This window comes from Strix aluco, chromosome 22 (assembly GCF_031877795.1).
Source record: "Strix aluco isolate bStrAlu1 chromosome 22, bStrAlu1.hap1, whole genome shotgun sequence".
Lineage (NCBI taxonomy): Eukaryota > Metazoa > Chordata > Aves > Strigiformes > Strigidae > Strix > Strix aluco.
Genome location: NC_133952.1, coordinates 3,196,094 through 3,210,680, shown reverse-complemented (window position 1 = coordinate 3,210,680; position 14,587 = coordinate 3,196,094). Strand labels below are relative to the sequence as shown.

Below are 14,587 nucleotides of genomic sequence, written 5' to 3'. Positions count from 1 at the left end.
GGGTGTCCTTATGTTGCATGACAAATACACTCTGGTTTAAGGCTTACCGGTTAGTCTGCAAAGTGGTGTCCTAATGATCCTAGCTTGTCTCTGCTGGAGTTTGTGCACAGAGTCCAGAAAAAGGGAATATTCACATGAAACAGCTGAATACACTGATGGGTTCTACGAGCAGATTCATCTCCTGGGTCTGCAGGCAGGAAAACTTGTTCCAGCTCATGTCTTTGTAACAGCACATATCCTCCAGCTGTCTTTTACTTCCACAAACTTTCTTCAGCCTCTCCTTTATACCTACTCCTGCCAAGCTGTGAGAGGGAGAAGCTCAGTAATTAAGAGGTAGGGCAATTTAGGGGGAAAGCACAACATCTGCACCAATATATCAGTCATTACTCAAAGCTACAGCACTTCTGGTGAATGGCGGGGTCTCCTGTTGCCAGTCAGATGTCATTAACCTGCACAGAAGAGTCAGGCCTCTGCACTTCAACCATCTGTGACACAGTTTAGCAGTGAACATTTACAGGGTTCCTGTCACACTTTGAACTGTAAGCACTTCTGAAGTACCATTAAATCACAGAACTCCCAGCTGCCTATCATTAGCTCCTGAACAATCTTCTCCTGTCAAGAGGACAAAACTTCAGTGTGGCAGGGGAAAAAAAGAGTAAGATTCAACCAATATTTCATCATTCATGAATAAAAGATAAAGCAGTAGTGCAAAGAACTGAAGACATACACTGCAGTTATCACATAAAATTAAAAGCTTTTTAGTGTTTAAAATAGCATTTACACATAAGCAGCTATATATTAACTATACAGACACTTGGGTTTTAATACAATATCTACAAAAAAGAATTCAATTATGCAATAGACATTTAACAGGAACAGTGCAGTCCATGCTAGTAAGAGGTCACTCTTTGAGTAGAACCAATTCTAGAATAGGTGATAGTCTGGGTTTTCATTATTTAAAATCATGTAACTTCGTTCCTCTACTGTACATAAAATTCTTTACATGTATTTCTAATCACTGATTAGAATTAATAATTTTAAGTCAATCTTATTACAATCCAGTTAAATGCAAAACAAAAACAATTACATCAACTCATGAGCTGTCAAGTCTCAAGATGGGACTGCCCATTTGAATAGAACAAAAATAATATCAAAAGTCAATGTCTGTGCATCATTGCTTGCCATCCAATATACCTTTGGATAAAGTGTCCAGGGGACTGTTACCTTTGAAAAGCAGATTTATTAACAGGAGGTAAAAGACAATAGCAGTGCTTTTAAGACTATTTGCCAAAAAACTTACTCCTCAGAGTGAATATACTGGGTGGGTACACTACCCCTACAGATACTACCTCCTTTGGATAGGAGACGTCATCTCAAACTGTTTTCTCATCATTTTCTGTCATCTTCCAAACATACCTGTTAGTTAAAAGCTGCTGGCAGGTATGCATGAACATTAAGCTCAGCTGCAGAGCACAGGCAGATGTTGAGGGTCTCACTTCCAGAATAAGAACGTCAACTATTTAAGGCTCCTGTTACGAGGTTGTTTCAAAGCCCTAACAGCAAACCCATAACTTCTCATTGTCATTAGAGGCGTAGGTCATGCATTCTAGAGCCAGCCAGTGCCAGTTTCTTAAACATTAAAATCAGAAAAATTTCAGGCCCTGGTGAGAGAAACAGACAGTTCTGCAGGACTCCAGCCTTCAAACTTTCTTCTACCTGGCACAGTACTTCCTGTTGTAAGTAGCTTCATCGGCATCAGTGGCACTTCCTTCTGCAGGTTGTACTGTACCCACCAGGAGAAAGTGGCAGAGTTGGGCCCCAGGGCCCCCTTCTTGCAAAGACACATGCACATGCATTGAAAGCCAAGGATGGGGTTTGGGACACCTCCTGTCTTCGTTCACTTTGGAAAATTAGGAGCTAGCAACGTTTCAGGCCTAACTTTCCATTCACTCAAACCAGCCTCTCCGCTGTACACTACAAGGCAGGGAAATCAAGCTTTTGTTTTACACACAGTGGCCATTAGGTATTGCACTGTTCACAGAAGGGTCATTTACATTCTCCTACTGCTCTTTGTAAATAGCAGATTCTACATGCTCTACAGTATTAACCAACTAACACATCTGTCAGTACATTCAGGGCACTCATTTCTTGCCTGAAACGGCTGCCTCTTCGTGGGCGAAGCTGATTCAGGCTGGACTTAGCAGCCTGATTTCCTCAGCAGGCGACTGCTTTCCCGCACCTTACGGACTGTCAGCCTCACTCCAGAGTTACCCACAAACACGCAAGTATAGAACACAGTCGTTTCAACATAGCAGCAAAGACCAGCAAGACACAGAACGGTTTCTGCCAACAGCATAACAACAAGACAAAAAAAACCCCAGCAGGCGTGTAAACTGCAACTCTTGAAAAGACATAAAGAAATTAAATGTATTTCTTCCATGGGTGAAAGCTCAGCCCCCAGCTTTAATCCCTTTTGGAAATATCTTATTAAAATGACAGTCTTTTCCTCCAGCCCTGTAAGTGCTGCCTTAAGACAAAGTGGGCCAGAAAAACCGTAATATAGCAGAGACCAGAAAAGTTAAAATTAATTTAAAAGTTGAACCACTAATGATTGTCAGGAAAGTCAGACTCCTTAACAGTGTCTCCTGGAGACATAGCAGAAATACAGAATTATTTTACCCTGATTTATTTCACTGCTTTAAATGTCAATCTTTCAAAATAGGTTACTGAGTTTAGTTAGCATCTTTGCCGTGTTACTGGGAGGAGGAAAGGAAAAGAAAGGATACTGTTGTACAGTCAAACTACAGGTAGTGCCGTTCTTTTGAACAAGCCATCACCAACTCTGCAATCTATGCTAGCCCATCAGATGGATTATGACAAAAGCGCCACTTTCAGAAACATTATGTAGCTTTTGGGGAGATTTTTGTTAAGAGAACTGTTAAGAAAACCACTCAGCTAGTTTAGAAGCCCAGTTCTTGGAGTACCTAGTCTGAGTGACACAGTTTCCTAAGTGCCTGGTTCCCTTTTGAAAGTGAGACTTAAGTCTCCAATTAACACAGACAGTTGAAAACGTTACTCTGACTTTTGTAAAAGGGACGTGTTTACACACAGACCTGTAATAAGAAAAGAAGTAGTGAAAAATCTATCAGAATGAACAACATACAAAATGGACAGTTTGGTGAGTAATTTTTCAGGGTGACAAAAGGAACACGAACCTACATGTATATAGTGAGAAAGACTTGTTCTCTTTCGACATTCATCGGATATTCACACTACCCATGGAACGTAACAAAGAGAAGCTTCTTACCAGTGAAGAAAATGCTTATATACAGTAAAGACTGATTTTAAAGCACCTGCCCTAAACCCTGCCAGGAGCAGTATCTCACAAAAGAGGATTTAAGGGAGGCATGGCCCCATGGTCAAATGCCAGTAAGTGACTGCAGCTTAATACGTATTTCCCACTAATGAGCCACCACTGGTTGTGGAGTGTGGGTGTGCTCTTACCATGCCCTCATTCAGATACTTTAAAAAATCTTCTTAAAACATCAGTGAAGGTTCCTGAACATACTTTATCAAGCATCCATAGCCTTAGAGCAAAAAATACACAGTAATGAAATCTTGGGGATATACAACAGCAGTTGCTTAAGTCAAAGCTCCCCAGCAGGAGCTTTAGCACGGGTCTCGCTCTGTGTCAGGTGTGAAGACTGATTCATTGTACCATTTATGAACTGTTCTCAGAACACCCTCTCACCTCTCTGCTAACAGCTAGCCCCCATCTGTGTTCAGATCACGTTCCCTTGGGTAACACTGCAATTGGGATTAGACATCTCCAGGTCTCTATTTCAAAAAAAGAGAAAGATACTGCTCAGAAATTAAGAATGGAAATTAAGGTGATCAGAATGAATAGCCCCAGTGGGAGCCAGGATTTACCTACGTCTCTGCTAAAATGGGATAAATAGAAGGGAAGAGCTGCAACTATACTAACAGAATGGCATAGCAGCAACTGTCCTATTTCTGTGGAAATGACTTTTAACACCTGTAAGCAAATGCGCATTATAACCAGAAGGAACAGACGCATCTGTTGGCTGGGATGTGACTGAAATGCCCAGGAATGGACTGCAGCTACAAAGTCACTATCATGATACTAAATGAAATAACTTTACAAGTTCTGCACAATGAACACATACAGTAGCAAGACTCCACCACTCCCCTGACAGAATAATATCTAAAAAAAAAAAAAAAAAAAAAAAAAAGAGAGAGAGAAAGAAAGAAAAAAAGATTGATTTATACTCCCTAGTCAGCAGAAGAAGGTAGCCACAGCTCTGCCTTCTGCTAGGAACTGGTTTGAGCCTGCTCCCTTCCAAGCACGTGTTGTCTGTACACTTGCGGGTGCCATGTCTGCGTAGAGCGCTGACTGATGCATCCAAGAAACACCATGACAAGGCAGTATCACAGATACCAGCCAACGGTCATTTTTTCCTTGTAAGAGAAAAAGCAGGGAAAAATAAAAGTGCTACTATGCATTACTGGAAATTTAGAAGTCATGTGAAATAATAGTCCTTGAATCAGCCAAAAAGATACACTAATTGCATTGAAGTAGGTGCCACAATTACCAAAGCTTGTTAAGATGTGAATATACACCAGCCATTCACAATCAAAAACAAGAGGGGAATAAAAAAAAAAAAAAAGGGATAAGAAAAGATGCCATCAATTTGCTGATATTTAACAATCCCAGGAGATCTTTTTGTTCATTTTTCTGGGGGGGGGTGGGGGGGGGGGGGGGTGTTTTATATTTTTTGTTTTGTTGACTTTTCTGCAACACAATTGCAAACCAGGAAGGTGTGACATGCAAGACAGCCAAGTTTCTTCCATTAAGTGTTTGACAAGGACCAAATTGCCCACCCACGCCCGGCCCTTCCCCAAGAGAGTCTGAAGGCACTTCCTCTCACATGATGTCGACAAAGAATTCACAAGGGTTGCCCATAGCCTTCTGGAAGGACTGCCGGCTCCCCGTCAGCTCCGGAGGAACAGAGCTCAGTTCCCTCACAGGGGGCCCTCCGGGGGGTCCGCTCGTCCCGTAGACTTTGGAGCCCAGCTTGGGGAGATTGTAGAGGGGTGGCACTCCTGGAGGCCCGTAAGAATGGTGGCTGTGGTGGCTTCTCTCGCTGTGGGTGGCAGAGACGTGACTCCGGTGGCTGAGCTGGCTGACAGGCCTCTCCCGACGCACGACGCTGGCGCCGCCCCCGCTGCGGGCAGTGTGGTCAGACTCGCTGCCGCTGCCAGCCGACTTGCGGTCCTTCTCTCTGCCAAGAGCTCTCCTGCTGTTCTCGCTGTTGCTTCGGTTCGAGCCGCTGCTTTTGCTTCCTAAAGCCCGCGAGTGAAAAGGGACACACAGAAAAGCAGAATGAGCTCACGTCCACTGCCGCTTCCCACATCAGCTCCTACCGAAACCCACAGATCCGGATATGACCGTTGTAATGGCAACAGTGATGACAAAACCAGGCCTGAACGTGCTGTCGGTGGCTTATGGGATTTAGCAATGACAATCGGTAGAACAAAGCTGACAAGGTTGTGCCATGCACAGGTACACGTAGACACCTCACAGTGAAAGCAGCAGCTAGCCTAGAACTACTGGCTGGAAGCCATCTGCTCCGCTGCCGCCCCACTGACTGGAGAGAGGGGAGGAGCAAAAACAGAAGGAAGAAGCAGGCATTTGGGTTTTGACTAATTGTAACTGTCTCGCTTTGCTATCTGCTATCGGCAAAAACTTTTCAAAAGGAAACTCATTTGCCTTCTCTATCATCCCTGGACACACTGGGCATACTCGCACCCAGAGCCAAATCACCTGAGGTTAACAGATGCCCTTTTTCTGGCTTCAGTGGGTAGATTCTCTTAAAATTCATCACTACAGTGTTCTGCTGTTGGAGGATTCTTCAAAACACAGTTATTTGTTGAATTGCTCTACGATGAATCAGTAACGTGCAGGATGTTCCCAGCAGAGGCCACTAAATCAACTCGGGAAAACGAAGGGCTGCTGCTGGTGTGTAAGCTGAGCTGTTGCTACATACGGGCTTCACTAAAGTTCAGAACTGATTTTACATGAAAGTTGAAGGTCATGCTCTCCATGAGAGATATGTTAAGATGATGTCAGGAGACATTTCCAAGTTAATTATTCCTTAAAAAAAAAAAAACCCAAAACAACCCACAGAATATCTCATTAAGTTCATGGCATCTTAGTGCAAGATTGTCTTCCCAAAGAGGATCCCCAGCCAGCAGAACTGGGGACCAGCTTTTGAGTCTGAATGAGCCACCAAGTCACTGGGGTCACCAAAACAGGAAAACCAGAGTGATTCTGAGCTGCTCCTTTCTCAAACTACAGGTGAACATCACCTTCTGTCTGCTGCAGCTGATGTTTAGAGCAGGCAAATAGAAGAGACAGGGAAACGAGACTGACCTAGTGGAAAGGCTAGATTCCCTGCAGAGTGCAAGAAAAGCTGGGGATAGATGGAAAACAGACTACAAAATCACTGGACTTGAAGTGAGTATTCTGAGCCCGGGACTCTGAAGTGGTATTTGCTGGTTGTAGCCCCTATCAGCTCTTCTCTGCTGTGGGAAAAACACTGCCCTGCTTCGTGCCTCAGTTTTCTTCCATCTGTAAATGGTGTTAGTAACACGGGTTCAGCTGCCTCCACCACGTACTAGGAGGGTTCATTACGGTGAGTGTTTTGAAGAGGTAAGATGCTCCCTGAGCTGTCATTTCAAATGTTTCATAATCTTGTAAAACCAAGTGAGAGAGGAGAAACTACTCGTTAGCAGGTTGACTGTTACAGCCTTTGCTCCAAAGAACAACACAGAGATTATCTCCAAGAGGCATTTTTGCCAGCTCTCCGGTGTGACACATCATTCACAGTGGAAGAAAATTGACATTTTATTTTAACCCTTCCACGGCTAATATGCCTCTGCCTGTATCTCGTGATGCACCCAAACCCTGCAAACCTTACCCAAAGTCATTATTTCTTGATGCAAGCTCCCCATATACATGAATTAATTGTCAGTCCCATACTTGTGTCTGAGTAAAGATCATGCAGGGGAGAAAGCAAGCTGCACTGAAAGCATATCCTACTGATCTTGAGAGGTCTCCCACTGTCAGTAGGATTGAAACTGCCTTGTGGCAATCCTTCACATTGCTACTTCAGACTTCAGTATATCTGGAGTAGCAGCTCTAGCTGACCTGCCAGGACTCTCAGAGGTCAAGTGGTTAATGCACACTTCTTATCTCAGAAGAAGCTGGCTTTCTGCAGCTGATTACATGACAGAAAGAAAATAGAGAAACCATCTACCATTACAACACTCTATCTGAGAATAACCAGCACCAAGCCATTCTCTGGTCATGCTGAGGATCACTGTCTCCCGCACATGCCTTTAAATCCTGTCACAGAACAATCAGAAAGTCCTTTAAGCCTTGAGTTTAAATGCAATCTGACAAGAGTGTCACCTTCTTGGCAGCCAGGGACTGGCCCATTGTGGAGACATGCAGCCCAACCTAAAGCTGAGGTTTGAAACGCTCCTAACTTGACACGACCACAGCAGTGTTTGTTTCCATCCAAACCCAACTTTAAACCTAAGTGTCATACAATGGATTTAAAGAATCTGCATTTCAAGTGCCTAAAAAAGCTGCACTCTGCATTGCCTCAATATATTATCAGCCTTCCCTCTCTACTACTGCTGGACACCAAACCTCCACCCCCTAAAGCCACAGAGACTCCAGCTGCCTCAGTACTTCATTTCATGGGAACAGAAGTTTCCACATGAATCCTCCCAGACAGGGGCAGGAGAGCCTCCAGAGACAGTGTGTAGAGGCTCTGAAGACCCTTCTATTGTTCCTGTCTCAACAAGTGACATCCTGTGAGCTTGAACAAATTCACCCTTCCTACTTCTTTCATCTCTTCAGACTGTAACCTGATGATCTCTCACTATCCATCTGTACAGCGAGCACCTACCAGAACAGGGATGTGACTCTGAGCTAAACACTACGGTAACAGAGACGATGTTTTGCAGAGGAGCTGGTCTTCACACCAGCACCACTCCTTACAGCAAACCTGCCTAAGCCTTTAAAAATAACTTAAGCCCTGCATACCACAAGCAGGGACAGATGATGTGGCTCAGATGAAATATGCAGCAACCTAAACTGGAACAGAGCCTCAAACAGAACTGCAACACCACATAGAACTTTGCTAGATCTTCCTTCCCATCTGTTGCTTGCCAGAACAGAGTCTCAATCTGTCTCTTGACCCAAATCTTAGGCTTTTGTCTGTAATCATCAACAAATAAAAACCACGTGACATTCACTGGGCTCCAGATGAATTCAGTTACGACTTCATGTTGCACATAAGAGAGAGACTCCACAAGAAACCCAGTTCTAACACTCTCTATCGAGGGTGACCAATGCAACCTTGTGTCCCAGTATTCTTAATACCTGCCAGAGACATCTGGACAGCGCTCAAGTGTCTTTCAGTAAATGAGAGTGGAAGGGCACTGGTAGATCAATCCAATCCATATGGATGACATCAGACTAATAAATTCGGAGCTGGGACTATATATTTATTTCACAGAGAGCAGTGAAGAGACTGGTGATAGGATTTCCCCATCTGAGCTGACAGCGAGGTATCTGATGCCATTCCCTCTGTAGCTGCTGCAGCAGAGTCACACGGGGGCCAGACAGGTTGGTATGCTAATGCCACGCTACTGGACTACTGTGCATTGAGACAGGTTGAGCGTCCAAGACAATTAAAAAAGGAGAAGAAAAAAAAAAAAGAAAGAAAAAATACAGCTGAACATTTGGGTCACAAGAGTCTAAATGGTCATGCTGTGAATTCATTATTATGGAGGCATTTGAAGCTTACCAATCCCCTAGAGTCAGCCATTCCTCTATGAATCCTTCAGTCTAATGCTTGCTCAGAACAAAACAAGGGAATAACAGTTACAAAACAAGAAACAACACAGAAGTGTAGTTTCCAAAAGAAGAACAAGGAAAGTGTTGAAACCCTTCAAAATTAAACACCTTGGCACCTTTCATAAGGCTCTCTTTAGTCAGTAACACAGGTCGCATGGATAAAATACCATACCTTTCCTATTCCAGCAGCAGAGATCTAATATTCTACTGCCCACAGAACCAGCTGCCAAAAAAAAAAAAAAAATTCACATTCTTTCCAGGACAATCAGCTTGAAGTTCTAAAACCTCTGGATACCACTGTGAGCTTTCTCACAGGCACTTCTCATTTTGAGATAAGGTGGGAAGCAATAGTGCTAAAATCTTGTGAGCGAGTTCCCGTTATGAAATTCTTCGGCGCAATTCTGCAAAATCTGACTGGCTGTGGTAAACAGGAAGAAGCTACATCCAAGTTACTGGATGTTCACCACAAAAACACAGAGAATCCTCACCCTTTCTTTAATGGCAGCATTTCCAAAAGCAACATTCACTCTGGAAGTGATTTTAAAAAAAATAAAACAAGAAAATCCGTACAGCCAAAAAATACTTAATTTTTATTTACTAAGGTTTAAAAACGAATCACAGAATTATCCTAGGGCAGGAAAGGAGGAGGTCAGGTTTTTAATCCATGCAGTGTTGTCTTTTTTTTCCTGTCATATATTACAAAAGGGACTCTCCTCCCTGTGAGCAGTGTTTCAGCCCTGTAAACCATCTGGCTGGCCACCTCATGCTTGTGTCACACAAGCAAAGAGAATGATTTTCCTTTCATACTGAGCACTGAAGTGAAAGCCAAGAGCACCTTGGTCCTAATCCCTGTTCCATCAGCAACAAAACGGCCTGATTTCTAGCAATATCAAGCGACTGCAGCCCCACTGTTGGCAATGGCTGTGAGCTCAAAAAAGGGGGGGCCGTAGTTTATCTGTTTTAACAGGGTGGACAATTGAGTCATTAATGTTGGCCTGATCAGCATTATCTAAGCAGTAGTTCACCGTGTGGTGCTTTTGGGTAAGAAAAACACAGATGTCCATGCCACCATGGACATGACAAACAGCTTGGCTCTAGCTCCCCGCTGGCATTTTGCAGGCGGTACAGAACTAGACAAAACTATAAACAGCATGAATTCTGTTCTATTCTACTGACTTGTTCAAACACCACTGGCAGTTTCAATACAGAGCTGAAAGGCTAACCCACTCCATCACATACACAAACAGTTGTGATTAAGTGCGGTCGCACCAAATCCATGCGGGTAGCATACAAAACCACAAGACAGGAGCACAGACAGGACGAAGGAACTCAAGCAAATGGTTCGGGATAATGACAGCTGGAGAAATAAATACCAGATTAACCACCTTACCTTCACTTTGCTGGCTCCCTGCGCTGCCACTACCGTAGCTAAAGCCTGGGTCTTGGTATGCTGGTGGAAAACATGGAGGGGGCAGAGGATACTGATACGGGTATCCTTGGCCTAACGGCCAGGGAGCAGCAGGATGCGGAAGCGGTGCAAGGGTATCCTGATCCGAGGCTCCGCTAGAACCATTGTTAAGGTTCAGTGCAGCCATATCTGGAAAAGAGAGAAAAGCTGAAGGCTCTGTTCTTACCTAGCAGCTGACTCCTGCATATTAACAGCAGCTGACACAGGACCTAGTGTGGTGAGGGACTAGGGGACTCGGCCTCCAGAGTTCACTCAAAATATCACTCACAGTAGGGCAGACATCAATATTTACCACTGAGCACCAAGGTGCCTCTGCAGTATTTCCTAAGTCAAGGAGGAACCATCCCCATTTTACAGACTGGAAACTGAGTGTGACTGACAAGCAGGAAGTCTGTGGCATCACCAGAAATAAATTCTACTTTCCTGAGCCTCAGTGCAATGCCCGACTTGATGAGTTCATCCTTCTTTTCCAAGTGGTCTAATTGCTTGGTCTAAGAGGAAGCAACAATCACTTCTCACGCAACTTCAGACTAACGACCTGTTCCAGAACACCCATTTGTCCTACAGGATTCTCCTCTGGGCATCCTGCGAGCACAGAACAGACCACACACACACAGCTTGGCCCTTCACGGATGGGGAACTTACTGCCACAGAGGTCTCCAAAGACATAATAGCACTGTTCCGAGAAGGTGATTTTGTTCACAGTGTGCCTGAGGTAGCCATGTTTTAACATGCTGCTGGCATATTTTCTAGCCTCCCGTCGGTCTTTGAAGCCTTCCACGTGTGTGTAAAGCCAGTCAACCACATCTGCTCCTAAAATGAGAACAGGAAGAGGAGACACAGGATCACCTGAGCCAAAGTGATCTTTTCTGGTTTTTTAATCTTCACATTATCACACAGCCCACTAGTACTACTGTGCCAGGTACTGAATGCAAATATGAATATGTAGCAATCTTGCTGCAAAGAGCTTAAAATATTATTTTCACAACTCAGACTAACTGCTAAATTAGTTACCACCAAACATCAAGAAAGAAAGCAAAGAATTACCTTGCATCCAGTTGAACACCACATTAACAGTGACACCAAATATGCACAAAGAAAATGTTATAGTTACACTGTTCAACCCCTTCTGAGTTGCAGTAATGAAAACAACACAGGATTTACAGAACACAAGTGACTGGAAGAGTCATCCTCCTCAAGAGGCAGATGTTAAGATCTGGGTTCCAATCCCTTTCTCAGAAAAAAGTAACTACAGCCTAGACTGAATGTTAGCACAGTGCAGGTCACAGGACAGTCAGAATCAAAGGTAGACTAGTTGTGGTAATTTTAAATGTAATTAAGATCCTTTATTAAGGTTGTGTGGCTGTCTGGAACTGGAATTCCAAGGATTGTGGTTCTGCTGAACGTGGGCAGATTGCCAGAGCCACAAGTAGTTACATGGAAAACCTGAGATGGGTTAAGGACCAGCTGCGTGTGGGCATCAGAAACGTGCAGTATTTTTGCCTGTCCAGGCTCACACAAGAGCTATTTGTTATTTCCTGTCCACACTAGAGTTGTTGACAAATACCAAGTCAAGGTAATATAAGAGGGCATAGACAGGGAAAAAAAAAGTTCATATAAAGATATTTTTTTCAGCCTATTTCCAAAAAGCCACTGTTTTTTTCCCCCCAACATTTCTTTGATCTGCTTACCTATCACTGCATTGGAGATGGTAATTTTTAACCACATCCTGTCCCGAATTTCAAGGCCTGAGTCTGGTAGCTGCATAACCTTGACAATAGTAGCCATGTCACTCTTCACAGTTAAGGGAGATTCTTCTAATTCTAAAAGGAAGAAAGGTTACATGCTTCTTTGAAATGAACCGAGTCTGGAAAGAACTTCTCAGCTCCCAATTTGGATGAAACGTTTCAAGACCAGCTTTACCAACAGATGCAAAAAAAGACACAAAGGTTCCCAAATGCACCCTCATCAATGGCATAAATTATAGCGTTTGTACCAATTCTTGATCATGCTCAGTGCACCCAGTTTAGTCACTGAGATGCCAAGTCCCTACGTGTCTTGACTTCCCAAACCAGCTTTAGATCAGCTCTTTCAATGCACACTGCATTGAGATTTGCAGAAAAGGAAACCCAAGGAGTTCTATGACCGTTGCTTTCCATTTCAGTTTGCCATGAACAGTCCCTACCACCCAACGGTTCAGGGCCGTGTATGCAAAACTCTGTAGGATAAGGGGTTTTGGCTTGTTCTTTAACTCTTGGTTTAACTGTCAGCAGTAATACCCATCTGCATGGAGAGGGATGACAGCCGTGTCTCAATCAATGTCCGCTTGTTTTTTTAAGATCTGGACATCAGCATAACTGGGGAGAATTGAAATTAGAAAAGAAAGCTTCCATCATCAGGCTAAAGGCTAGTGGTTTCCTCCAAAAAAATTCTCCAGGATCCCAATGATGGCAGCCTTACAAGTTAACAAGTCACTTAACCCAGCATTACTTTGCCCTGCATCGTTCTTGCAGAACACTTCAAAAAACACTACTCCCGAATGCCTCAGCAGCCGTCACTGCTCCATCCCTATTCCACACGCTCTCACGGGCAGAGCTGGCTCACCAGAGGCTTCATACTTTCCTAAAACCAGAACAACAGGGCTGAGATTCACCCTGCTGAACCGAGGTGCCTGCTGCAGGAGTCCAGCTCCTTCAGAAACTCCTTCTGTACCACACACAGAGGCAAAGTGGCATCTAATATTGAAAGCCCAGTGGGGTGAATCTGGGTCCAGGAGTCTATCAGCCTTCTTGTGTTCTGTGCAGAACTCGGTCATCCTGTTTATACACAAGATGACTCTATTCTTTGGACACAGCACCCACTCCTTCCTGCTCCCATCTCCTCAGCTCTAGAAAATTCATATTGAGCACGTGTGTCCTGTGTTTGTAGTGCAGACCCTTCTCCAGCAGGAATTCAGAAACCCTCCTTCCCTCCCTTCTCCCAGCTCCCCGTATCACCCACCTTTCAAAAGCACAAGGGAACCAATTTTGTCCTTTTCCAGCAACCCAAAAACTTGATAAAAGGTATAACAAGCATGAAACAATGAAAACTGGAAATGCTTCTTTCAATACATGCACTGCTAATATGCATGAAAATATCCCAGATCATCTATGCATGCAGTTTCAATACTTACAAAGTTCGAATAAACACTAAAATTTTGCTTTTGCTTTAAGTTAGTTTGGTTAGTGGCAAAAAGCAACATGTTTGTTTGAGGGGAAAAAAAAACAACAAACCAATACTCAAGGAAAGTATGTGGGGAACAAAAAATTGTATTTTCTTGGAGACTTGCAATCTGCATAAAAAGAACAACACTGGCCAAATGAGCATCAATATTTTCTAAGTCTGCTAGTTGCTGTACAAACATGAAAAATTCTGAGATGCATCTAAAATGCACCGACTTTGGTCTGAACTCAGTCAAGTGTGGGCCCGACTACCTGACCACCTGTACAGGTTTGTGCAAATCTGGGGAACACACAGACAGTAACTCCTTTCTGGGGAACCAGATCTACCGCAGAGCTCTTTCTCAGGGCTTTGGTTATTGGCTTCGAGTGGCATTTTTTTCCATTAGCAGACCCTGGTAATAAAAGAGGTGTATGCTCCAGGAAAATTAAGTCCTACCACATGTAATACCACCACTGGCTTGTATCCTTATTTGAATAAGGAAGCACACATTTGCCCAAAGAAAAAGGCCCCAGGAAATTACACAGTACCTCAGGCTGAATACTATTAAACAGAAATAGTTTGAAGTCTCAATTCAAAATCCTCTGACGTCCATGCAAGAGAAAAAGAGAACTTTCCAACAGTGTCACTGGACTGCATTTTGAAAGAGCAAGACTTTCAAGAAACACTGAAACACTTGAAGTTAATCTGATGGAATGGGACAGCAGTACTTTGCAGAAAGGGCTCCTGGAGTGGCAGAACAGGGGCTGGAAAAAAATCTACCTTTAGTAGAGTAAATGAGGAGCAGAGTTTGCAACTGACTGAGACAGCAAGCCCAACACTCACAAACCACTGTGAGAGAATATTCTCCTGCATCAGCCAGAACACTGCTGGAGAACAAGATACTTTTTAAAGCAATAATTACTATGAAACACCTCAGTCTGCCTTGGTTTGCATAGTCCTGTTTT

General features: G+C 43.7%; 1 protein-coding gene across 7 annotated transcripts in view; it reads right to left on the bottom strand.

Annotated features, from left to right (window-relative positions):
* Window positions 1-14,587, bottom strand: part of DVL1 (dishevelled segment polarity protein 1) — a 105,202-nt gene that overhangs the window by 387 nt on the left and 90,228 nt on the right. For 2 of the 7 annotated variants that reach the window (XM_074848092.1, XM_074848094.1), the window contains exons 12-16: window positions 12,113-12,244; window positions 11,067-11,234; window positions 10,344-10,550; window positions 4,950-5,364; window positions 735-4,479 (exon numbers count right to left, since the gene is read on the bottom strand). In XM_074848092.1, coding sequence (XP_074704193.1) covers window positions 4,470-4,479; window positions 4,950-5,364; window positions 10,344-10,550; window positions 11,067-11,234; window positions 12,113-12,244 — 932 coding nt within the window. In that variant the 3' untranslated portion in view covers window positions 735-4,469. Of the gene's footprint in view, window positions 1-43; window positions 303-734; window positions 5,365-8,903; window positions 8,951-10,343; window positions 10,551-11,066; window positions 11,235-12,112; window positions 12,245-14,587 lie in introns of those variants that run through there. The other 5 variants (XM_074848093.1, XM_074848095.1, XR_012626089.1 and 2 more) reach the window with 4 other exon arrangements.